The sequence below is a fragment of the Mus pahari genome, chromosome 4 (genome assembly GCF_900095145.1).
Source record: "Mus pahari chromosome 4, PAHARI_EIJ_v1.1, whole genome shotgun sequence".
NCBI classification, from domain to species: domain Eukaryota; kingdom Metazoa; phylum Chordata; class Mammalia; order Rodentia; family Muridae; genus Mus; species Mus pahari.
The window spans coordinates 25,192,406-25,218,842 of record NC_034593.1 but is presented as its reverse complement, the minus strand read 5'-3'; the positions used below and the strand labels follow the sequence as shown (position 1 = coordinate 25,218,842).

Genomic DNA, 26,437 nt, shown 5'->3' with positions numbered 1-26,437 from the left:
CTGCATGTTAACAAGATCCCCAGGTGATTCGTGCGCACGTTAAACTTTGGCAACATTCTTCGAGACGATTCTTTGCTCAGTGCAAAGATCTAAAGAGGGCCTCTGGCATTGCACGCCAGCAGTCTGGCTTCTTTCTGGGGAGCCGTATCCCTCAGGACATAAAGATTTGTGCCCGAGTAGCAGCTCCTCCAGATCCTAAGCCGGTAGCAGCGCCGGGAGTTGCTCTCCTCTTAATCCTCCTCGCTGGGTTCCTTCCCACCCTAACTCGCGCTTCCCTGGGGCGCCCCAGCTGTGTCCCACCCCCAAGCCTAGGCGGCTACTGTGCACAGCTGGAGCCCTCCACGGCTGGAGCTTCCGAGCTGCGGCGGCGGAGAGAGCCAGGCGGGGGCGCCGCAGACTAGGCTGTGCGGGAGTAGACCGCGCCCGGCGCCGGGAGCCCAGAGAGGGCCTCCAGAGAGACGCGCGGGGGAGCGCGAGCTCCGCGTGGGCTGCCAACCCGAGCAGCCCCCGCGCCACCCTGGCGCGGCCGGGTACCGCGCGCGTCGCGGATCACACCGTGGAGGCGGCGTGTATTACCTCCATCCGTGGCCCTTCGTACACAGCTTCCAGCCTCGAGGGCCAGTAGTCTACGGACTAGCTCTGAGAAAGAACCCGTTATCCTTCCGAGCTGGCTGGGGAGCCTGGGAGGTTCGGATTGATGCAGTGACGATTTAAAACCAGCATCGCACTTCCCTACAAGCCCGCACCCCCCTTTTTTGTAGGCTTCTGGGAGCAGGTGGATGTTGCAGGGAGAAGGAACAGGGTCAGTTTGCCAAGAAAACTGGGATCAAAAGCGCTATTTACAAAAGGGTGACATTTACAAGGTGGAGGAGGTGGCTGGCCAGCGGAGGCCGACCGCTGATCGAGCCTTGTGTGCTCGCCCTTGGCCAGCCTGCAGCTTTGCGCGATTACGCTGCGGCCGCGCTGCAGAGCGAGGATTTCGCAGGAAGAGGAGACTACAAAGTCGCGAGGTCTGCGCGCAGCCGGGAGGGACGACCTTGCATCCCCCTCGCTGCTGGCCAGATGCACGCGAAAGCCAAGCAGGCAGGCGCCCGGCTCTTGCCTTGCAGCGGTGCGAAGCGCGGACACCCCGCCAGTAGCTTCGTATTCAAGGCTAAGCCGGACTGGCGATTGGGAGTTAACACCTTTGCGTATAACCGGCTGAGGCAAGGGGTACGAGTCCTAGCCCTTGCCGAAACCCACGAAAGTGTGCGTTTCTCGGTCCGAGGATGTCAAACAGAATAGGGATTTCCGAAAGCTTCCGTGTGTTCTGTCTCGAGGCCCATCGGATTTGTTCAAACTTTCGCGAGTGTGTGAATGTATGCGTGTCTCCACCCTCTCCTTCTCCCCTCCACCCCCACCCCGCCCTTGCCGGCCGAAGTCGTCCTATATAGCGATGATAAATATCCCTGTTGATCACTTGATTGATTACCTCCCTGAAAGGTCACGCGGGCTCGCAGTAATTTCCTTTTGCCTAAGGCTCCCTTTTCACTTTTACTCCAGTACGACAGCTCCGAATGCACGGGATCTTTATTTTTGATTTTAACCCCTAAATGCAACCCCTCCCGAAAACAATGCAGACAAGAAAAATCGAATAAAATCAACTCGAGACCTTTCTGTACACTCGCAGCCTCCCTCCTGGTCTTTACTTCTTTCTTCTTTCTGGTCACCCTCCACCCCCTCCTACTCCGGCCCCCTCTCCCCAGCTCCAATGTATTCTGGATACTGTTTAATAGATGAGTGTCTTGCAAGTAAACTCAGGCGTCCCTTGGGTCTGCATTTCATGTCTGTGACGCTCTCCCTTTCTCTCCTGTGGACTGAAAATTCGGATTTAAACCACCAGACAAGCTATTAATTTAGCTAGGCTACCCAGGGTCCTGAACCCAATTAATTTCTAATAATTATAGCCCAAGGGGGCTAGATAGATCTCCCTGCCTCTTTCTTTTATTGCCACACCACGCCACCGAGGTCAGCGTATAATAATAAAGTGTATATTTTGAAAGCGATCCCCAGAACAAGTGAGTTATTGCAATGAATGAAAATTGTTTCCATTTTGGCTAATTGAGCCCCTGGCCGAAAGCTGGACTCTGAGACTAAATAAAGAGAACTGTTTCATTTCAACATGAAGAGGCTCCTGCCTCCCTCTGCTCACCCAGCGAGAGTTTAATTTCTTAACAGCCAACCTGAAACTCAGCGTTGGGTAAACAGTATTAATAATTACATTACAATGATTAAATTAATCTTGCTGGTAGCCAGGCGAATATAGGTTTCGATTCAATAGCACGTAAAGTTCACTGCACAAAGACAATAGGCCAAGAAATACCTCCATAAAGAATTCAAACTTTCTTCTAAAGGTACTGTGGGGTTGGCTCAACTATAGTGCCAGGAAAGGAAAAAAAAACATTTCCGGTTCCTTGCTGTTTCTAGCATTAATTAAAGAAACAGTTGGAAAGAGGAATACTGATTTGCCTCTTCCTTTTCAATAACGTATCTTCCTTTCAACTCTTACCTCTACCTCCCCATTTCTGCTCAAAGAAAGAAAGGAAGGAAGGACGGGGGGGGGGAGAAACAACACACATGCACACACACACACACACACACCAAACAAACCCAGACACAGTTATTAAGCTCATGAATTTTTTCCAAGTTGTCACCACTTCCAGAATGCCAGTTTCCATAGGAGGAAAGGCAAGGAAAACTTAGGTCTGTCCCCCAGGAAACGAATTCGAGCCGAAGGAAAGGCTTGTGCGGGGACAGAGAAAGCAGCTTCAACTTCACCAATTTGTCAGCCCCCCTCCCCTTTTCCTGGACTGCTTAGATCTGTGGTCAGAAGGTGTTGGCAACCCCAGAGGCCGCAACAGAAAGTCACCTGCTGTGATCTCACGCCTGGGACTAGGGACAGGTGGACTTGACAGGGAATGAGAACCCGCTGGGGCAGCCGCAGGGAACCACCTCATAGCAGGCGGTGGTGGTGTAGCCATCTGAGGGCATTCGCTCCATCAGGTTGAACGCACTTGAACTAGCAACTTAGCTTTTTAATTACTGCACACTTAGGGCAGGAAACAAGAGACAGTGAAAGAAAAGAAAGAGAGAGAAAGAAAAGAAAAGAAATCAGCTTCGAAGCTGAAAAAATTTTAAAAAATATGACTCCTTTGATTTAGTTATTTTACTTTTTCATGTTTTGAAGAAAGGTGACACGTCTTCTCATGCTGATCCGGCGTGAGGACATAAAAGACTGTGTTTGCTACTGCAGTTACAAGAAGCCGGATTCAACCACTTCTGCTGAAATTTTAGAAAGACCTTTGAGAAAGACCAGTTCACTGAAAGATGAGGACGGGGGACTTTAAACACCAGAAGGAGAGGGTACCCCAGCCACCTACCACTGCCTTGATCTCCCAACTTTCTGTAAAAGTTTAAAAGACAGATCTTTGCATCTGGTGATTTGGAGACTCTTGATTCGGTTCTGTCTTTCACCCTTTACTGAAACCACCCTACCCTACAGTCGGCTACAAGATTTATACTTTTAAAGCGATAATAAGTCCAGAGTCCAAGTGGGTCTTGTTCTTAATCTCGGAGTTTTGCAACATGGTCCCTTCCTTTCTTAGAAACTTCCACTAGATCCAACTCAGGTATTGGCAGACTCCTTGGGGGCTAGGCGAAGGGAACTGGGGAAGTGAGAAGGGAGGGTGGCTGCTTCCTACATCTATGTTTTGCTTTTATTCTCCACAGGGTGGCCAGTAAAATGAAATATCCCACCTTGAATTTTAGACATAAGACACTCTGCTGTCTCCAGGTGCCAGGTCCTGGAGAATTCCACTTTCTGGGGATGGGGGGTGGTGGTGGTGGCAAACAATTCTAGGTCTTGAGAGCTGGGATCCTCTTGGGTTGTCCCCTGTCTTCTGGCCTAAGTAATGCTTCCCACGAAGTCTCTTACAGACAAGAAGCTGCTGTATGAAGCCCTTGTTTGTTCACCTAGAATTTTTCCCTAAAGACTCTGACCTCTGCAAAACTCTCAGACCTCACCCCCCCCCCTTTCCTAGGAGAACATTTACTGGTCAGAAGGGGGTCACTCCTAAACAGAGAGTAGTAGTAGATTTGGGGGGAGATTTTTAAGAGTAGTAGACCTGTGTCCATACAAGCGGTAGTTGCTTTGCACATACTAAAAGTACCAACACACACACACACATACACACACACACACACACACACACACACACACCTGCATGCAGTAGACCACTGGAACTCTAGTAGGTCTTGTAAAATCCCAGGTGCCTCTGTGGGGGAGGGGAGATGGAGATGGCAGGATTCCCTGGGGTTCTTGTGTGTGTGTGTGTGTGTGTGTGTGTGTGTGTGTTTCCATCATTTTCTCCTCTGGAAGCTGTTTTCACTCCTGTTCTCTGCCATTTCCTCCTTTACCACCCGTCTCTTCCTCATATTTCAAGGTTACACATCTGTCTCCCTTGGGAGCTGTAGCTTGGCTCTCTAGGGACCTGTATTTTATGTCTGAATGCCCCTGGAATTACACAGCTCTGGGGAGGGAAAGGTGGTGGGTATGCTTAGTTGAGGTAGGTCCTGTAAGCTTGGCCACCGAAGCCCCTGGGAATTGAACCTAGATATTAGCTCTCTCACAACCGCAGTCCGAGCTCAGACCAAATGAATACCAACAGGTGCAACTGAGTTCCCAATAACCCTGCTTATCCTTGCTCTCTCAGAAGAGAGACCAGAACCCTTCTGCTTCTTCCGACTTGAGTTTTAGGATGGTAGCAGCACCGCACGGAAAAGATGGCAATTTTCTTTTATGGTGTCTGGCAGGATTTGCAGCAGATATTAATGGAGACATAAATAGCACGTGGAAGGTATTGAACACAACTGTTTAATGCAAGAAGGTTGTACTAAGAAAAATCCATACGGAGTTGGGAATGATTCATACCTTGAACACACCTAACCCCTTGCGCCCTCATTTCTGCCTGCACACTTCATTAGTAAGTTCTGTAATTAGGCACATTTCAACAAAGTACGTTTTGTATTTTCTAGGTATGCGTATGGAATTTCCCCCCTTCCTCCTTCTGGTGACCCCAGAGGTTGTAGGTTTCAGTGAGTGAGTGGAAATGGCAGGCGGGCGGGTAGCAGCAGGAGGCCGGAAGGTGCCGGCCGACCTTAGGCAAGGCAGGAGGTCTTGGATGTCAAACGTCCAGCCCGGCGGGACCTGGGCATCAAGGGCGATTGTTGCTACTTGATGGAAACAGACGACTGAAATGTTCCTAGGATGGCAGCTACCGTTGGTATTACAGCTAAAATCGAGAACTGGTTATTCATCCAAAGCGGAAGCCCCAGGAACTTCAGAAGGAGAGAGCGGCAGCAAGGGCAGAGCTCTGAAGTTCAAGATGCTTTCTCGCCTTCTGATAACGCGTTCACCGTCCAGTCCTCAACCTAGTTCTTGTGTAGATGGAAAGATTTATCCTAAAGTTTTTTTTCTCCCTCCTCCGCTCGTTTCCCCTATAGACAATGTAATTTATGGTGGAGAAAACATTAATAATAATTATCATGCAGGCTTATTGTTGACTCCCACACAGACATAGTCCTCTGCCCCACGAATCAATTCCCTGCCCAAGACTTTTCACTTCTTTTCTTTTTCTTTCTTTCTTTTTATTTTTTTTTTCCCGTTTGGGAGAAGTGTCTGCTCCCCTCCAGCTCCCCGCGCTCGCTCCCCGCCCCCTGCCGCCCTCCCCGTAGCTCCCTTTCTCCGCCTCCTCGGCGATTGCCATCTGACAAGATCTCCAAATCAAAGTGATAAATCGCTCCAAACTTTTTTTGGCGGCGCTGAGATGTTGGAGGGGCGTCTAACGCGCATGTGCGAAGGTGTCCAAACTGACAATGCTAGAGATAGCGAGTGTGGATTGAGAGAAAGAGAGAGAGGGAGGGAGAGAGAGTGAAAGACCAAGTGTGTGCGTGTGTGTGCGTGTGTGAGACAGAGAGAGAGAGAGAGAGAGAGAGAGAGAGAGAGAGAGAGAGAGAGAGAGAGAGAGAGAGCAAAAGAAGGAAAAGATCCAAGAAAAAAAACCCTAACCACCCAGCAGCGGCTGCAGGACTGGGCACAGCATGAGATCCAAAGGCAGGGCAAGGAAACTGGCCACAAGTAGGTGCAATATCCCTTTTCTATTGGCTTTCCCCCCCTTCTCTGCCATCTTGCATATCTGTGTCTAGCGCACGGGGAGAGAGCGCGGGCTGCTTTGGCGCGGGGGGCCCCGGGTGGAAGGCAGGCACAGCGCAGCCTGCAGCCCGAGCAACCTGCCGATTCCTGCCTCCGCGCCCTGGCTCCTGCTCTGGGCGCTGTGGAAGCGCGGTAGCCCTGAGCCCCGCACCAGGACCAGCTGTGGCAACTCCGGGGTGGGGGTGGGGGCAGCAAAAAGCTGGGTGGGAGGGAGGAGGGCGCGCGCGAGTGAGCGCGAAGGGGTGGGGGGAGAGGAGAGTGTGTCCCCCTCCCCTCCCTTCCCCCCCCCCCCAGGCGGGGGAGAGTCGCCTCTGGCCAACCAGCTAGTCCCCGGAGCGGGAGGAGGGGGGAAGCGGGTGGAGGGGGGCGGGCAGGGGAAGGGCGCCTTTCCGAAGCTCTGTTTGTTTCTGGGGTTTGGGATGGGTGGCGGGCTCCGAGGGAGCCGCGGTGGCTGTGGCCTCAGCCGGCCGCGATGGAGTTGGGAAAAGTTGCGAGGCGGCCGCTTGCAAGTTGCGAGGGCGATCGGCGCTGCGCCGAGCCGCGGCTGCGGTAGTGGGCGCTGTGCGCTCGGTCCTTGTACGCGGCGGCGTGTGCGACGCGGCGGGAGCCCCGGGGAAGGGGAGGCAGAGGTGGGGGTGGGGTGGGGTCCTGGGGATGGGTGGGGGGAGCCCCGGCAGCGCCGAGCTCTCGGCTCGGCAGAGTCACTCGGCAGGTGGGGAGAGCCGAGGCCGCGCCGGCGTTCTCAGGCCCGGGCGTGGAGGGCGCGCGGCCAGCCGAGAACGCTACACCGCAAGGCCGGGAGGGCGCGCTCTGACCTGAGAAGCCCGGGCTGGCAGGGCGCCGAGTGACCCCCAGGGGGCGGGCTGTCGGAACTCGGGGCCACCAAGGGGGCGCAGCTCAGCCTGCCGCTCTTTCTGGGTGCTGCCGGGGTCCCGGGTCACTCGTCTTCCCCCGCGCCCTCTGCCTGCCCGGAGCGGAGCAGCCTTGGTCACGCGGGACTAGGGCAGTGGGGTTTGGGGCTATGGGGGACTGGACTCCCATCCCCCACTCTTTCAGGGAAGGCTTGGGTGACACTCCAGGACAGGGTAGGGTGGGAAGCGTTGCTTAGCAGGGACTAGCAGGCGTCTGAGGTGGGTTTGTTCCAATGCTTCTGCCCGGCGTTGAAGGGGACCCGGCGAGCAGCCTGCCGCGTTCTTACTCCCTGGGACATCAGAGCTGCTTCTGGAGGGGACCGGCCAGGCCGCCCATGCCTCTCACACTTGGACTTGAGTAATCTCGAACTCTCTTAATTGTTTTGTTTCGGACCAGAGAGACGAAAGATAGGATGTGGGTAGTATTTTGCCCCAGTGAAGTCTCCAAGCGTACTCCCCCCATCCCTTGCACATTGGAATTTAGGGCTGGAGGCGCTCCATGCGGCACCACCGGCGCGTCCTGGCATAGCGGCGCCGGCTACAGTCGCAGCCCCCCTGCATACCCGGTGTGGAGACTGCAACGTAACGCCCGGCGAGACGCCGTCCTCCCAGGCGTCTTTCCAGTGCTCCAGCCACTCCTCACTCGTGTCCTGCACTCACAGACTGTCTAGCGGCATCTTTTCTCTTGGAACTCAGGTCGCAGTGATCAACCTAAATACTGGGTCGTCGGTCGGCCTCCTCGGGCAGTCAGCCGGCTTCTTTCTCTGCTCCTACGGCTCATTTCACTTCGTTGCAACAGTGTAAAGTGCGCCAGCTAAACTGTTTTTCCTGTTGGCTTTTCACTGAGTCTTTATTTTCATCTGAGAGGGAATAAATGTACACATGCTTGATGGCTTTGAGACTTCAAAGGTTAGGTGTGTGTGTGTGTGTGTGTGTGTGTTTGTGCGTGCGCGCGCGCGTATTTGAGAGGAGGCGGGGAGATCATTTCAACCGAGCAGTAAGTTGTGAAATGAAAGCCTAAGGCTTTGCACCCTGCCTGGTTGCCCGGCATCCGACGAAGCGAAAGCAGAACGCAAAACCTTTCGAATTTTCTTAAGGCTCGCCCCCGCCCCCGCGCGCCTTAGCTATTTTAATTGCTAAGCAAGCTGTACACCCTGTAGCCCACTACTGAGTCCAGAAGCTGAGCCTCCTTTCTGATCTGATGAGACTTGTCAGTCACCGCATGGGAGACACATTGATTTTTGTCTCGTGTGGGGTAAGGATGCCCATGTGTTCTCTAAAGAGCAGGACCCCAGCCTTAGGAACTTTTCCTGCTGAGCCTCAGGTTCCCACTAGCGGGGTTTTACTGCTTCTGCCGCTGCCTTCCAGAGACATGGGCGCTGCTTGGTGCAGTTTTCCAGCTACCGTCTGAGCAATAAAGGAAATCATATCAGAACTACGGATTTTTGTATTTTAAAGCGCTATTTCCTTTTGCCGAACTGCGCGTGGCAGAGGTGGCTGGTGACCCCTGCGGTGCAATCATCCAACGGAAACTTAGCTGTTTGCCGGCACTGTTTCTCCCCCCCCCCCTTCCTGAGTTAGGAAGAGGTAATGTAACGAACATATCTGAAACAAAACAAGACAAAACCAATTTACTGTAATCTTGGCAAACGTAAGCATTACAAGAGAAACAAACCACACACAAATAGTTCTTTCTCCCATACTTGATTATTCCTTTTCTTTTGTGTACGTCTTTGGTGGATGTCAGTTTAGTTTGGTTTTGGATAAAGCCCATGGTTAGAGACCAGAGACCACATACCTTGAAAATACTCCCTGATGTTACAGGAACAGATTGCGTGCTCTATCTTGGGTCTAATTTATAGGACTTATTTTTTTACACACTACTTGAAACTAATAATTTCGTTGTAAATCGTACGGGAAGATAGAAAGGTTTAATGTAAAAAGTTTTCTTAAAAGGGAAAAGCAAGCGAACTGACATTTGTACTGCCTTTGACTTCCATTTCCATCGTCGAGAAAAGAAAACTAAATAAGGCAAACCCATTCTGGCAGCCAGGAGACGTCTCAGCCGTTTTATTTGGGGTGTGTGGGGCAGCTGGAGAAGCACCTGGGCCTCGCCAGAAATTCCAGTTGCCACTCTCCTGGGGTGGGGGTGGGGGTGGGGGAAGGAAGTGAGGTGGGGTCTGGCCCTGCAGGTCTAGAACCTAAAATACTGGAGGAAAACCCACCCCACTTTGCCAAAGTACCAGCCTGCGGGGTTTCAATCAAAGCAATGAACATATTACATTCAGTAAACCCCTTATTGCGAGTCTCCCCGGAAGTCGCTTAAGAAGGCGATGAGATTATCAAAACGCTGGCGGTGACGGGGGCACTTGTTACTTCTGTACTTGATCTTTGTTTGGGAACAGGCCCCGAAGTAGGAAAGGTACAAGCCCGCTCTGCCTCCCGTGTTTAAATTCGCTCTAGCAGGTCAGCCCTTAGGATTCTAAGGTTAATTCACAGCCCTGTTTAGGCAGAACTTCTTGCACGCTCATTCACCCTTAAGAAGCTGCATCGAAATAGAGACTTGCTTTCAAGTATATGTTTATTTGTTTATTCCAGACTGCTTTGCAGGAGGAAAAATTGTTCTCCCGACGGAGGAGGCTGGGGCTTCTTCTAGAAAGGCATGTCGTTCAGCCATTATTTGAGCATTACCCTGGCTGGCTTAGGGCTTCTTTATTTCATTTGGCACTTTGAGGCACCATTTCACCGCGGTTCGCACCCCGTTTTGGATTTGTGTTTAGGGAAAGGTTAATTATGCTTTTCATTCTCCCCTCATCCCAACACCGTGGGAGTGGACGGTTCATTAGCTGCAGAGCCTTATGTGCTGGGATTGTGAGTCTCAGGGCTTGGTGACTGTGTGCCTCTGTTCTGTGTCTTCTGGGTGAGCTTGTAATTTTTGAGGATAGCCCCAACTCACACTTTCCTAGCCGAATCTCTTCCTGCATCCAGGGGCCTACTCCCTTGTACTGACACTCAATGGCTGTCAAATAGAAATTAAGTCTTTCCAGGAGATCCATTCTCTCTCTCTCTCTCTCTCTCTCTCTCTCTCTCTCTCTCTCTCTCTCAAGTTGAAGGTAATGTGTCTTGTAAGCAGTTTCTTTTTAAAATTGTGGTCGTTTGGGAGTTTATTTTGTTTTGCTTTTGGAAGTATGGGACAGGTTAACAGAGGCTACAGTACGGACCAGAGCAGGAAGGCCACAGCTGAGGACTTCTGGCTGGGTCTAACCAGGACCAGAGGAGTAAGAGGGCATAATTAGTAGCCCCCTGAACTTTCACCTTGGACTCCTCTCTTGTGGCATCCCCCAGAGTACCTCAAGGTGGGGAGACTTGACTTGTCTGGTCACCAGCTCATTCCCGGTTCCTAAGGTACCAGGAACTAGACAGAGCTAGCTCAGTTCTTTATAGTTGGTGTCACCCTCTACTCTTCATTTCCAAAGTGCTGGGTGTAGAGAAACCTGGCCCTCATGGGGCCTCTGAACTGGGCAGGGAAAGTCTCAGGAATGAAGGAGTCCGTTCCTTCCTTCCTTCAGAGCATACTTTTGAGCTCAAGGATTTGATTAAACAACTCCAGGGTGCTCAGCTGCTGGTGCACCACTTGCCTTGAGCCTTGTTTACAACAACAGTGTAGACACAAATGCAAACCGTGAGTAAATCTCTCACAGCCCTGTCCCGAGTTCCAGAACATTCTTGTGCACCTCCTCCTTTAGTCACTCTCTCTGCAGGGCATTCCCTATGGCTGAGGGAAGGGCTCTGAGGTGGGGGCCTGGGCCTGGAGGAGGCAGACAACACTGCAAAGAGGCCATGCTTGCACCATTTTCTGGGGTGATGCTTAACCCACTCAGGACCAGAAGCTGCTGTCCAGGCATTTCTGTAACAGTCCCGAGTCTGCTTTTCCTTCTGATGTGACCCAGTAGTTCTCCGGCCATTTCCCCACCCCACCACCAGCCAGGATCCTCTTTCTAAAATTAGATTCTTCCCTCTCCCCACTCCTCTGGTCTCCTGAGGAGTTTCAAGGAACTTGGCTGTGTAGAGGGGACAGAGGAGGGGAGGGGAGGGGAGGGGAGGGGCCAGAGAAGGACAGAATTCTTCCAGACCCCTAGTTTGTACACATTGGTATCCACACCCTTAATATATACAGAGAAAAAAAAATTGTTATTGACTGCTTTTGCTTACCTGCCCTGCAAGAAACCTCAGGGAAGTTTCAGCACAGGGGAGGGACTGTTTACAAAACTCTGCAGGTGTGGTGTGGGGCACTACAGGAGCTGGGCACTGAAGACTGAAACCTACTTGTGCCCCTTTTAAGTGCCCTGGCTGGGGCAGATTGTTTGAGTGTGGTTCAGATACTGCTGTGGCTGTAAGTAATGGCTTCTACCTTTTTAAGTTCAAGTGGGAAGAGGGAAAGGCCTGGATTCCTTGTCCAGTGGGTCCCTCTGGAGACCAGGTCCTGGCTCCTGGCCAGTTCTGTACAATGTCAACATTGAATATTTGAATTCCCAGACTCCATTTAACAAGTTTCTAAATAAATAAACTCATTGTGTGTCTGTGTTTAAAATTATTTCACCTCTTTCATAAAAGCTTAATACATTGATCTTGCAAGTCGATTTTTTTTTTAAAAAAGATAAACAAACAAACAGAGCTTAAGTCATTTTTAACAGCCAGCACTCCACAGTATGTGTGTATTGCAAAGGCATTCTCATACTAGGGTGTGGTTAGAGGCTTGTTAGAGGTTGAGTTATTCCACGGGACTTCATAGCAAATCAGAATAAAAGAAAACAAAAAGTTCAGAAAGATAGCAACTTAGAACAAAACAAATCAAGTAGAATAGGGTAAGTTCAGAAAGTCAGCAAAATATTAATCATATCTAAAATGAGTGTGCAATTCTGTGAATTCAGTGTCGAGTTATTGGATAATTCTGAACAGTGGGTCCATCCGGGTTTCCCTGGTACATATAGAGCTTTCAATTCTCAAAATGTACAAGGAGGAAGGAGCATTTACGGGGTTCTGTTTCTAGGCATTTTCCATGTTTCTATGTAAGCTGGATGGAATACATACATTATTCCCATGTTTCAGTTTGGTCAAAAGAACAATATGAATCTTACTGTTTTACTCATTTTTCAGCGCTTTTTTGGACAACCACACAGTGTTTTATGCAGATGAGAGCTCCGTGCAATGCCGTGGTGGTTTCTTTTCTTTTCTTCTTTTCTTTCTTCCTCCCTCTTTCACTCCCTTCCTCCCTCCCCCCCTCCCTCCCTCCCTCCCTCCCTCCCTTCCTTCCTTCCTTCCTTCCTTCCTTCCTTCCTTCCTTCCTTCCTTCCTTTTCTCTTTCTTTTTTCTTTCTTTCTTTCTTTCTTTCTTTCTTTCTTTCTTTCTTTCTTTCTTTTTATTTTTTTTTAGAAAAGCAAGTACCAGGTCTCTTTTGAGTGTGGAATCCATCTGGAGTTGTTAGGAAAGAAAGTGGAATTTGCTTTAATTTATTTGTGTAAAGTCCATTATTAAAAAGAATGGGATTTGAAAGGGCACATAGCAAAACCCATAACATTTAGCTGGTAACGTGGAGAGAGCTCAAAGCCAAGGGAAAAATACCACCAACTCATGCAAACCCGAAATAGACTACGATGACCTCAGCCATTTTCATTTTCAGAAATAATAGCCACGATTAAACTGGGGGGGGGGGAGTCTGGCTCAGATATGTGTTCTTCTGCATTATTGTTAAGGTCTTTTGTCGTTAAAAAACTGTTTCATTATAAGAGAAGGGGAAGCAACTGAATTTTTAATGAAATTCCTGACTCTTCAAAGGTGTTCATTCTGGAATTACTTAATTTTGACTTTAGCTATTCTATACAACAGCAAACTGTTTGGTTTGAATGTTCAGTCCAACCATTGACTGCTGATTTTATTATACTTCTAAAGGGTAAATTATCTAGCAAACAGATTGTATTAATTCTTCTGCTAAGGGTCTGCTCAGGAGTCAATGACTGTGTAACGGGGAGGACTGGGAAGGATTCTTACCGCCGCCGTTAAGAATCTGCCTGATGATTTAATTTTGCACATTGATGTTGTTCCAGTGATGGCATTTACAAAAACCCTTCAATGCAGCTGTTGGTAGGGTTTGGTGATATTTTATACAACAAATACTCTATGAAGTCCTGCTGTGTGGTAGGCCCCAGGCTTGGAAATGCATGGTTTCAGTTCTCATGAACATTTAAAATGTGCACAGCAGTGTTTGAATTGAGTGTGATCCCTGATTGAATAGCTAGGTCAGCTTCAAGCCATTGACTGCCTCTTGTGAAGGTGGAGCAATATTCCACCCTCCCTGGGCATCTTCACTCGTGAGGTGGGAATCCACACACTACCCTCCCTGGGCTCTTTATTTGTGAAGTACAAGTAATGACACCATCGTCCTTGGGCTCTGGGGAAGTAGGAGTCATGCGTGCCCATCAGGTGAACGTTAGCCAAGAACATAAGCTTCAATCACCCACTCACTCAATCAGTCAATCAACCAATACACCTTAATCATTTCCTGTTTGATTTATTAATTAAAATTCCTGAAGAGGAAGAACACTTTCTGTTTCCTAGTCTATGTTTTTATCCAGCCTCTGTTTTAGAAGTATTTATATGCCCATAGGAAACGTCTTGTCTTTCCAGTAAGTTATACCCTTGGATGAAGGGAGATTGCATATACAATGTGGACACATTAAAAATTGAAGCCAAAGTAGGCAATAAATTTATTGTGAAAAGTTGAGAAGTTTGTTTATTTTGTGTGTGTGTGTATGTTTGTTCTGTGTTTGTTTGTGTACATGTGTGATGTATGTGTGTGTGTATGTGGTATCTGTGTATATGTGTGTGATATATGTGTGTATATGTATGTGTGTTGTATGTGTTTATGTATGTGTATGGTATGAATGGTTATGTGTGTGTGTGTGTGTGTGTGTGTGTGTGTGTGTGTGTGTGTGTGTGTATGTGTGTGGTGTGAGCATGCGCACTTGCCTATGTTTTGATAGGTGGAAGTATTTACCCCAGCATCTGATATCTGACCATTCTAGAAGAGAATCTTTGACAGGGAAGTTGTGTCTTTCTTTCTCTCATGCTGCTCATCATTACTTGGTTAAAAACAACAATAACAACAACAACAACAAAAACCAAACTGAAACACCTCTTTCTCCCCTCGTAGCCACAGGACACCAATCTTTTTCATTTCTTATTTAATTCAGTTCTTTGATTTGTGGTCTAGGGGCATGGGGGCAGTAAACAATCAGGAGACATGTGGTACTCAATGGTGGGAGTAGAATTCATTTGGCTACTGAGGGTATTCAGGGTTGAAAAGTTGGCCCCTGGCATTCTGGGAAGGCTCAGATGTCATGTCCTGCACATCTGTTACTGAGGAGTCCAACTGATATTAACAACCTAAATCTAAGGGAAAGGGAGAAACTACTTTTTAAAGGAATGATTATATTAACCGATTGGAATGGCTTTCTCAGAAGTGAAAGTTAGATATGTTCAGAGGGTGTGTGAGAAAAACCACACTGGTCTCTGCAATCATGCAGTATGCTGCTAACATGGGCACAGGAGAATGAAAAGCTAAATTAGGCTCTTAGGATTCCACGGGTGAAAAGCTACAGTGCAGGAGTAATGCAACCGACACTGCTAATGAAGGTTAGACTGATCAATTCTATCAACGTGATCAATGGACTTCTTAGTGAATACTTTCCCATGGAAAAACATAGCTGGGATATTGCCATACATATAGATATGTGTTTAAATAGTAACCAGCTGTGCTTATAAGAAGTTCCAATGAGTTCTTAGATACTTGTCCCCCAGTTTTGTACTCAATGCTAAGATCTAATTCCCTTTCCACCCTGGAGCCTGGGTGACTCTGAGCATTGGTTCTGGTTCAGGTCCTGCCTCTCAGATGCTCCATAGCTGGATGAAGTGAAAGCCAGCTGCTTGGTGTGTCCCAGCAGTTGTATCATCTGAGATTTGACCACCCAACGGATGTAAAATGTGTTAAGTGGAATGCAGGCACGAATGGTCAATATAGTTCACCAACTTTTTGGCTTCTTTCTGCCTTCAGCCTAACGTGCTCTTTCAGTCTGTTCTTCTCTCCCTCTGACCAGCTACCCTTCCGTTTCTCCCTTCTAGCTCTTGGCTGTGAGGTTGCCAGTGATAAACCACCTGGAAAGCACATTTGGAAAGGAGGTATCATTCCAAATTTTCACCAATAATATCCCTCATTTACATAGCCTGTAAATCAATGTACACTGTCCTTTGACTATTAATGGCTAGCTCTTTATGATTCTGTTTAAATCCTCACTTATCCAGTGTTCCTTCTGAAGCACTGCTAGAGACGAGAGTTCTCTATGCCATTTCGTCCTAACTGTATAGCATTTAAATATCATCATTTTGGAATTTTATGATACATCTCCTATCTTCATTGTGTCTATCTTATTTCCCTGGTGTAACTGCAAAGCTCTCACAGAGCCCTTGTCTGATTTGTGCCTACTATGAGGCTTGCATTGGTAGTTATCATTCCTATTAGGTGATGTGGTTAGTGCTGGGCTTTGGTGGGTTATACAAAGTCCCTTCAGTTTCTTTGCTTGGGAAGCCTGCATAGGTGGTAATGTCAGTACCTGGACTCAGAGATAGTTGAAACTCTAGCTGCAGACTAAATTCCCAATTGGCCTGACTTGACAGTGGAAAGCACATTTGGAAAGGAGTTATCATTCCAAATTTCCACCAATAGTATCCCTCATTTTGCCAGTGTAGGCACATCTCATGTCTCCTCACTTAAGTCACACCTGACTCTAAATGTGAAGCTGTAGAACGTCAGTGGAGTCAAGGGAGAGACAGTGAAGGCATTGACGGATTCAAGACATTCTTGTATGGCAACTCATGGGGACTTTCATCTCATAGAAGTCATCGGAAGTCACATTTCTACATAAATATTGACCCGTCCATGTAATATTAATATACAGCATAAAAAAAAAAGAGTTTTGTGGTCTATTTTAATGCTCCATTGTGAATTAAGGGGTCTTTCGCACAGCTTAAGCTTGACAGATATGATGTTATACTGAATCTTGTTTTACTGAGACTAGATAAACCCCACTCTTTCCACTCTGCCCCCTTCAGAGACATGTAAGACTGACTTCTTCTCCATCTGTCCACTCCCTTCCTCCCAGTTTCACAAGTGCCTCATTTCTTCAGAGGAAACAGAATTATTCCTTAGACAACTTTGCTCAAACTTGAACAACTGAAGGGCTTCAGTGCTGTAAGCATCTTGCTTCAAAACCTGTCCGGTGTGATTTCCTGTGCTGATCTTGGGTAGGAGCCCTTTATTAGTGTGTGTGTGTGTGTGTGTGTGTGTGTGTGTGTGTGTGTACCCATCCATTCAGGTGTACATGGAGGCCGGAGAGATCATTGTTAGCTTGTCTTTCTCATTTCCTTTTGTGCCTTATTTTCGAGACGGGCTCTCTTGCTGAACCTGAAGAGCACCTCTTTGGCTAGACTAGCTGTGCATCTGGGAGATCTTCCTGACTCTGTTGCTCATTACTGGAGTTTCAGATGTATGCACAGGCATGTCCAGGTCTCATGCTTTTCAGAAGGTACCCAAATACACAGCCAGTTTCATACCGCTTAGAGAGGTCATGGACTTCCAAAATTCCAGTCATGAATATTAAGGACGTTTATCTCTAAACTCAGCCTGGTAAAGTCCTCAACATTCTTTTAGAATAACCTTAGAAATGTTACTATTTTTTAATCACACAGTTTACACTCAATATATAATTAAAAGACTGTGTCACATAGAAAGTGCAATTTGTTGTTGTTGTCGATGTCGCTGCTGTTGCTGTATACCACTTGCTAACAGGCACTGCTCTTCACTCAACCCTCCAGGAAAATCCCTGCACTTTCCCTTGGGTTCATAATAGGTATTAGCACTATATGCATGCTTATACATACACATTCATACATGTATACATATACATATGTATATATAGATACATATATATGTACATGCATACATATGTGTGTTTGACTTGCTTTTGTCCATACATGTCATTCTAACTCCTTTTTTTCAAAGGCAGCAGAGCCCCACTGTTTGGCCCTAACACATCATGCCCAACCAGCCCTCTGGTTTAGAATGACATTTCAGTATTTTTCCAGTTTTCGGGAAAAGAACAGACAGGGAAGTTCCCCTGACTATGGCTAAGAGGGAAACTGAAAGCGAGGTCCACAATTAAAGGAAGCTCTCTGCAGTCCAGGATGAAGAAGCACGCTGGCCTCTGAGAGGCCAGCACAGCAGGCTTCCAGGAGGTCAGAGAGGGTTGCCTCACCCTGTCAGGGCAGATCTGATTTCCAAGCATCTTTACAGTCCCTGCCCCATCCCCCACCGGAGGATCAAGGCTCTAAGCCCAGAGCCAAGGTACATCTTTGAAAGATCTACTGTGATCTATCTGAGATTTGAGCTTAAGGAATTTCTTTGGATCTGCCTTTCTACCCCATTTGCATTTTCTCCTGCTGTGTGGAGCATGCCAGGCTTGAATCAATACACACAGTCCCAACTGGACAAGCAGGTTGTCAGGGTTTAAAGTTTTAATTTTTTTTCAATTTCCTCTTTGAGGTAGTTCATTATTATCACACTGCCTTGTCCATGAGTATACTTTAAGCTGGTAGATGCAAGTATTGAATAAATGAGGAAGGTTACTGAAGCCAATATAAACTTACTTTGATATTCTTAAAGACTTCTCTATAATAATTTCTAGCCTATGAATTGGAAAGACCATTTATAGAGCAAATGTTTTTAACTGGCTAAGCAGACTATGGAAAAAATTTTATAATGGAAACTATCTCTTACTTATAACTATAGCCTTTAAAAAGTGACAGTATAATGTTATACCCTGAAGCCCATCAGATGCAAAACTCAATTTTATTATAAGTTATAAACCAGGATAGGGAGGTTTCTGAAGGGTGACTTTCTTTGGCAATGTTGTTGATTAAATATAAAAAAAAATCCTGAAATAATTAGTTCAGCTCACACACAGTTTCCCACAGGCACACAGAGACGCACAAACACAGAGGAATGAATGGCCAGGGTTTAGTTCTACTGGGAACTACTTTGCTTATTAAAGCTCATTGGATTGTATGAGATTAAAAGTATACTGGTTGTTTTAGATTATGTTTGCCCAGATTCCACTCAAGGAATTAAAATCTAACCATATAAATCTTTTAATGAATTAAATTACTTCAATTTTTATTCCTTAGAGTACAGAAGTTATGAGTTCATTTTTTAATTGTGTGTGTGTGTGTGTGTGTGTGTGTGTATGTGTGCGCATGTGTGTGTGTGCATGTGTGTTTGAATGCACGGAACAATGTTCCTAGTTAACATTTTTTTTCAAAATACATTTTAAATTAAATCCATCAAATCAGGTCAATAAACTGTCATAGAGTGGCTGGTATGGATTGGAAGGCAAAGGAAGCTCTGAGAAACTCAGTTCCTTAGAATCATTTGCAGAGGTACATATGGCTTGGCCGTAGTTTGTAAGTAAGAAACTAGCTACGTCATGTTGCTGTTATCAGTGATGACAACGCAGAGCCAGAGCTTGGAGCGCTATGTCTATTCTTTCATCAAATATTTTTATCAGCACTGTGAAGCCAGCACCTGGGAAGCTTTGGCGCTGTCTTACAGACCTGGAATCTTCCATCTGAAAATCAAACTAGGTTGCATTTCTCTCTACACCTGTTGGACACAAAGGACTTTGCCTACTTTATTCAACAATTCACTTTTTTTTTTCTTTTTTTTTTTTCGAGACAGGGTTTCTCTGTGTAGCCTTGGCTGTCCTGGAACTCACTCTGTAGACCAGGCTGGCCTCGAACTCAGAAATCCGCCTGCCTCTGCCTCCCAAGTGCTGGGATTAAAGGTGTGTGCCACCACACCCGGCTAATAATTCACATGTTATTGTGGGCAGTTTTGGTTTAAGATATTTAAGAACAACACCCAGGTTATTTATAAATACTGTGTTGTTGGTGATCACTGCCCCCCACCCCCACTCATACAACAGATGTTTATTGATCACCTAAATTCTAAGAGAAGGAAGCCAAGAGACAGCAACTCTAGCAAGACCTCTACCTGTGTGGGGCTCACACAGGTTATATGCTAAGAAGTATCCTGCATGTCACTGGCACCGGAAATGTGTGTGGGAGTCAGGGGACCGACTCAGGCAATTGTTCTCACTCTCCATCTTATGGAGACAGGGTCTTTTGTTGTTTACCCCAAGCATATACTCATCTCTAGATGACCCTCAAGCTTCTGGGAATTCTGTTTCTGCCTCCCACCTCTCTGTAGGAGTTGAGTTACAGACGTGTACCAACGTACCCAGTTTTACAAGACTTCTGGGGGATTTGAACTTGGGTACTCAAGGTTGTTTGGGTAAATGATTAAGTTTCTGAGCTCAACGGGGGGGGGGTTCTTTATTATGTGCTTGATGGGTGGCACACTGACAGTTGGAAATCGGCAGACACAGACATTTGCTTTCTTAATTCTTGGCAGATAAGACATACATGTTATAAGTAATATTCACTTCAGTTTTGTGGCATGCATTTATGGACATATGATACACATTTAGCTGACTTCATGAAGTAGGAGACTACAAAGAGATGTTTCTGTATCTTTATGGATGAAGGGAATGAGAGCCCTGTGTTTGATCTGCAAACACTGGGTTAGAGGCAGCATCAGAAAAAATGTACTAAATTTCTGGACCCCAAATTCAGTTCAGTTAAATAAATATTTATTGAGCATACACATTAAGAATTTCAAGGCACGCACTGAGCATACAAAGAGAAATAAAATTTGTTCCCTGCCTTTAAGGAAGGTAGAATCCATTGGAACACATGCAAACAGATTGTTTCCATACAAGGCTGGGGACTGGCGATGAGAGTGAAAGCAAGAACAGTGGTCATTCTGACTGAAATGCAGTGTCCTGAGCAGTAGGACCGGACCGTGTGCAAAAGATGTCCCCTTATGTCTCATCAGTTCTCAGATGAGAATTCATTATTCCTTCATTTCCTTTTCTGGGAAAATGTTTCAATGCTAAGAATTGCGACTTAAATGATTTTTTTAAAAGATTTCTATGATATCTATTTACGTTTATTTTCCTGTGTGGGGAGGGGTGCCTGTCTGGTGCCCATGGAGACAAGAGGAAGGCACTGCATTCTCTAGAATGGAAGCAACAGAAGACTGTGAGGCACCATGTAGGTGCTAGGAATCAAACCTGGGTTTTCAGGAAGAGCAGCTTGTGCTCTTAAGCACTGAGAAATACCCCAATCCTTACAAAAACATTTAAATTACATTAAGTGTGTGCGTGTGCGTGTGCGTGTGTGTGTGTGTGTGTGTGTGTGTGTGTGTGTGTGTGTATGTGGAGGCTTGGATGTGCTATGGCATGAGTGTGGAAATCAGAGGATAACTTTTGGGAATTGGTTCTCTCCTCGTACTGTGTGGATCCCAAGGACTAAACACAGGTTATCAGACTTTGCATGAAAAGCCTTTGAACGCTGAGCTATAGCACTAGCCCAACAATTTGTGGTTTAGTGTGCTTTAGGGCATCTTTCTGGGCCTTCAAATACCTACGATGAGGGAAATTTGTGTGTTAGGTGGCAGTCCAGTATTCAGGAAAGGCAAACATACTGAATTTGCTCTGTCTGCCTCCATCTGTCTGTCTGTCTGTCTGTCTGTCTGTCTGTCTGTCTGTCTGTCTGTCTCCCTCTCTCCCTCCCCTGCTTCCTGTATGTGTGCGTGTGAGTAGGCACAGGATGTCCTTGGGACTCTGCTCCTAGTGTGGCTCTGTGGATGAGCAAGTCATCCTTTCTCACGATTCCAGCTTTATAGTTTTACCCCATGTGTAATTTTCATATCTTTTCCCGTCATTGGTCAGCAAGTTCTTTTGGGAGGAGTTTCCTCTATTATCCAGGTGCAGCTCTGGGAGTAAAATGATGCCCAAACTAAAGTTTTCATGGTTTCAAAAGGAATTTCTTACTTCTAGGCTCAGTCTTTCTCCTCCTCCTCCTCCTCCTCCTCCTCCTCCTCCTCCTCTCTCCTCTTCCTTCTCCATCATCCCTCTCTTCCTCCTCCTTTCTGTTCTTATTCTTATTTTGAGACAGGGTCTCCTGTAGTCCAGGTTAGCTTCAAAACCTCTTTGTAGCCAAAGGTGATCGTGAACTTCTGGGATTATAGGCATGGACTACGATTCTGGTTTATACGATGCTGGGGATGGAATCCAGACAGGTCGTTGTGCATGCTGGGCAAGTGCTTTAGAAACCGAGAGGTACACCTCAGGCCCTAGGTTTAATTTTTATCCAACACTAAAAGAACATTACCCAAAGATGGCTATGTTGTCTGAAAAGTAGCTTGTGTCTCATGCTGCCATGTGATTTTTGTTGTTCATAAAACAGAAATAAAGAAGAAAAAGAATTGCTTTTTCTTCCAGCTCTCTCTGCCAGCATCTTGCTGAGCTGTGTGTATGTGTCCCAGCCAATGTTCCAGACATAGGCTTGGCATGTCATTACTACTGGGCACGAACTGAAATCCTGAGCAAAACTCCCCGCTTGTCTCCGTGCAGATGATGCTAGCAATTTAAGCTTCCTGTTGACAATATTGTAATGTTAAAACATGGCGCAGATGTTTGAGTCATTAGCGGCCTTGTGTCTTTGCTTCTTCGACTTGGTAGCTGGATCATTAAAGAGGGTGGGGAATGCCAAGGTAGAATGCATCATATATCCAGAGTTTTCACTGGGCCTCAAGATCATCAGGTATCTCTTCCCAAGTAACATAAGTCACCAAGGTTTACTTTGTTACCTGATGTAGTGTAAGGGGCCACATTCTTAATCAACCTTTCAAATTAATCTTGGACATTGGCCAGGGCTGTAAATGGCTTCTGAGGTGTGGAAAATTTGACTACCCGTTTCCTTTACTGATTTCAGAGTGATTAGCCTGACTGCATCACCATTAGCTAGGTAGAATTCATCGTGGCTAAGAGATTTGCTAAAGGGAGGGTGCCATCTACAGTGTTTTAGACCCCACTCACCTGAAAAGATAGGTTAATAGATCTTTTCTGCCTTAGATGCGAATGCTTCAAAAAATGTATTTTGAAGGTTGGGGAGGTCGCTTAGTGGGTAAAAAAAAAAAAAAAAGCTTTCTGTTTAAGTATGAGAACCTGAGTTTGGATTTCTAGCACTCATACAAAAGTCAGATGTGGTAGTGAATGCCTGTGACATCACACCGGAGGAAAAGACAAGTATATCGCTGACGTTTTCTGGCCAAGCATCCTAGAGGAAATGATGAGCACCAGGTCCAGTGAGAGACCCTGTCTCGAGAAATTAGGTGTTCTATTATGGCGAGACTCCATCGCTGAAGACAACACTTACGTATCTCATTGAGCACAGAGAGGTCAAAGTTGTGCTTAAATTCAAGAGTATTTTTGGTAGACTTCTGTCTCATTTTTGGGAGGGGGCATATTTTTGTCTTTCTGACATTTTTCAGGTTTCTGTATCCTTTGTATGTTTTTTATCATCATCATCATTGTTGTCGTCGTTGTTGGCTGTTTTCTGAAAAAAAAAGAGGAAGAACATGGAGTTGGTGGGTAGAGAGGTGAGGAGAATCTGGGTGGAGTTGGGGGAGGCAAACCATTATCAGAATATATCCTCTGAAAAAAATTTTTTTCGATGAGAAAAATTGAGGTGAAAAAGGCATTGAAGATATCCCAACTCATCTTCTGGACTCCACAGGCTATCACATGTGTGAACATAGCTACGTACATGTGTATCACATGTGTGAACATAGCTGCGTACATGTGTATACCACATACAGCTATCACATGTGTGAACATAGCTGCGTACAAGTATATACCACATACAGCTATCACATGTGTGAACATAGCTGCGTACATGTGCATACCACATACAGCTATCACATGTGTGAACATAGCTGCATACATGTGTATACCACATACAGCTATCACATGTGTGAACATAGCTTGCGTACATGTGTATACCACATACAGCTATCACATGTGTGAACATAGCTGCATACATGTGTATCACGTGTGTGAACATAGCTGTGTACATGTGTATACCACATACATGAACAAATTAAAAAATAAAAAGTATATTTTGGGTACTGTAGGTGTGTATTTTTATGAATGAAACAGTCTAGGGGAGTGAAGAAGATGGTTTAATCCCAACCTTACTACCTCATTACCTTGGAATTTTCTGGCATGGTCTGAACTTGTGGCGCCTCAGTACCCTTAGGTGTAGAAGGTAAATAATAATTACCTCTGCTTTGTTTTTCTCCATAAAAGAAGAGGACATGTGTGTTACCTCTTATATGCCACAAAGAGCTATGCAAATGTAATAATCTAGAATATGAGTATTGATGTGGAGCCACACTGGACTGAGGTCTTGGCTGGATGACCATGAAGAAGCTACATGACCTCTCTGAGCTTTAAGTTCTTACTCCACACACTGGAGACTGTATGCTACCATGAGAATACATATTTATAATACCAAGAGAGATTTTTGAGTTTTTTGTGGATGAGTGAAGTTTATTTTCACACCTCTCTGTGGTGTGGGTATTACTGTCCTCATTAAAGATGAACACAGAGACAGGTGACCTACCTGCTAGGTCTCTTTCCCTGAAGTGTAGAGCCGGGCGCCAACCCTGCTAATCTGCTTCATGCTGGAGCCCAGGAAGTTCATGGGAGCCTTCTACTGCTGTATCCTTTTCCACCCTGAAATAAAGGCAGAGGGTCAGGTTTCCTGGGCATTTCAATGCTCATAAAAGGTAATATGATTTTAGATTGAAGACACCTGAAGTTAGAGAAGTGATTTCATGCAACTCTTCGAAGAGGAGTTCTGCTGCAATTTCAGTGAGTAATCTCCTCTGGACAGGGCAGGTCATCTCTTTGTCATCTGTTTTTTTTTTTTTCCCTTTCCAGAGTTACCTGTATCTTGGTTTCCCGTTACATGGTGATTTCAGCTTTATTCAGGGAACTTTATAAGTCTTTGTTGAATGAATGACATCATTGCTTCATTACTAAAATTGCAAGCTAATTACACCTTACGACTTCTCAGACGGTGGTGCTGGACTCTGATTTCCACTCTCTTCACAATATACTGGGACACGAGCTGGTCCAAGCTTACCAGACAACTTTAAAGGGGAGGAAGGCAAGCCACAACCTTCTGAATCCTTTCTTTTGTATCTGCTCACAACTCTTCGGCGTCATTTAAACACTTAAGTCACTCGGTTCTTGCAGCAAAGTATTTGTCTGCTTGGTTAATAACTGGATAATCTGTGTGCTTTGGGAGAGGGGCCCAAGAAACTCTCAGACTTAGTACTTTATTAAGTTAAATTTATGTTGAGAAGAAGGCAGTGAAAGAGTTAGGATAGAATGACCTAAAAGTTGCTGCCCAGGGAGAGCATACAAAATACTCTCTATTCCCAGAGCAAGGGAGATCAGAGCCCCTGGCTCAGGTTGGGGAAGCAGTCTGAGGAGTGTCTTGGCAAGCAGGTTAAAGAATAATGGAGGGGCAGAGAGGAGCTGCTCTAGTGTAAGCCTGTTAGCATAAGCACGTATTATTTCCCATTAATGTAAGCCTGTAGCATCTCCCAGTCTGACTGGTTATAAGTATCTGGTTGCCTTTTTACCTCTCTTCATACGTTTGTTTGTTGGCAATGATAGGTAACACATTTCCTGTTGTGAAAGGACGTTGTGGGGGTGAGGTCATCAAGAGAGAGTGATTTGGGGGAGGGGATCCCGGAGCTCTGACATCGTTCGCTTCTTGCAGACACTTTTAAGGAGATAATAACGTGTTGTGGTTTTAAACACAGGTAACAAAACTGTCCAGATGACAGGGGAACTGGCAGCTGCCTTGTGTGGGGGTCTTTTCAGTCACACCACTGTTTGCTTTTGTCTTTTCCCCAACTTTCCCAGACAAAGAGAGTGCCGAGCACCCAGACAGGGCATGCGGGAAGCCAGAAAGGAGACATTAAAAAAAAAAAAATACTTTGCCGGGCGTGGTGGCACACGCCTTGAACCCCAGCACTTGGGAGGCAGAGGCAGGCGGATTTCTGAGTTCGAGGCCAGCCTGGTCTACAGAGTGAGTTCCAGGACAGCCAGGGCTATACAGAGAAACCCTGTCTCAAACCCCCACTCCAAAAAAAAGAGATACTTTCCTATCCAGAAACATTAAACAATAGCAAAGTTTGCCTTGGGTTGGAATTGTGTGGTGTGTTAGGGAGGTTGGATGTTGGCTGCCTGTTGGGACCCACTGCATCTCATCAATGATATCAGTCACCCACTTGCATACATACACATAAAAATTCATTAAATAAATTCTTCTGCTGTTGGACAGTGCAAGTATATTCAGCTGTGCCTGAGTATATGTTTGGTCATTGTACTCATTGGCTCTAAACTGTTAGGTGAGCATGGTGGGATGGAACACCCAAACAACCTGTGTCCATAATACATGCTTTTGTGAGCACTTAGGTAACGGGAATGCTTTACTGAGAGTCAGGGCTAGGTCAGTAGAAAGGGGTGAGTGCATTTATAATGTGTGTGTCTGCATCATTTCTGGCTACCTAGGGGCCCCGCCTCAGCTTTGGGTACAGCTGTTTGTTTCAAAGCCTCTGAGTATCTTCATTTGATTTCCACTGCTCAGCTCAGCAATGTTTCATTTAATTGTTCAATTGTTTATTTCTTTCCTCCCTAAAACTTGTGTTTTATAACCGTTAGAATATTCTTTGTACCGGGTTTAAAAGGATAAAAACATGCAGTTATTCAAAACAGTGTAAAACCATGTTTTCATAAGAGTTTTGAATGATGACTTGTTATTATTATTATTTGTTATTTTAGTACACCATGTTTAAAGTATAGAATGTACTATACTTTAGATTCTATACTTTATAGATTTACTATACTATATCTATACTTTATATGTATACTTTATCTATAGAGCAGGATCTGAGAGTAATTTTGAAGTCTCAGGAGGTAGCCTGCAGAATCCGACTCATTTCTGAGAATCTGTGGGTTTTTTTTTTTGAGAGAGTAAATACAGGTGTGGATTTTGATGGGTGGGGAGATAGGGAGGATATGGGAGGAGTTGGGGGAGAAGAAACAGTAATCAGAATACATTTATGAAAAAATGCATTTTCAATAAAACATAAATGTAAAAATATATATATTTAGAGAGTGTT

The 26,437-nt window shown here is 45.9% G+C and overlaps 1 protein-coding gene across 9 annotated transcripts in view; it reads left to right on the top strand.

Moving 5' to 3' along the window:
* The first annotated feature begins 5,858 nt into the window (after positions 1-5,858).
* The window catches only part of Mecom (MDS1 and EVI1 complex locus), a 551,859-nt gene continuing 531,280 nt past the window's right edge, over positions 5,859-26,437 (top strand). For 6 of the 9 annotated variants that reach the window (XM_029537226.1, XM_029537216.1, XM_029537225.1 and 3 more), the window contains exon 1: positions 5,866-6,175. In XM_029537226.1, coding sequence (XP_029393086.1) covers positions 6,139-6,175 — 37 coding nt within the window. In that variant the 5' untranslated portion in view covers positions 5,866-6,138. Of the gene's footprint in view, positions 6,176-26,437 lie in introns of all 9 variants that reach the window. The other 3 variants (XM_021195395.2, XM_029537217.1, XM_029537215.1) reach the window with 1 other exon arrangement.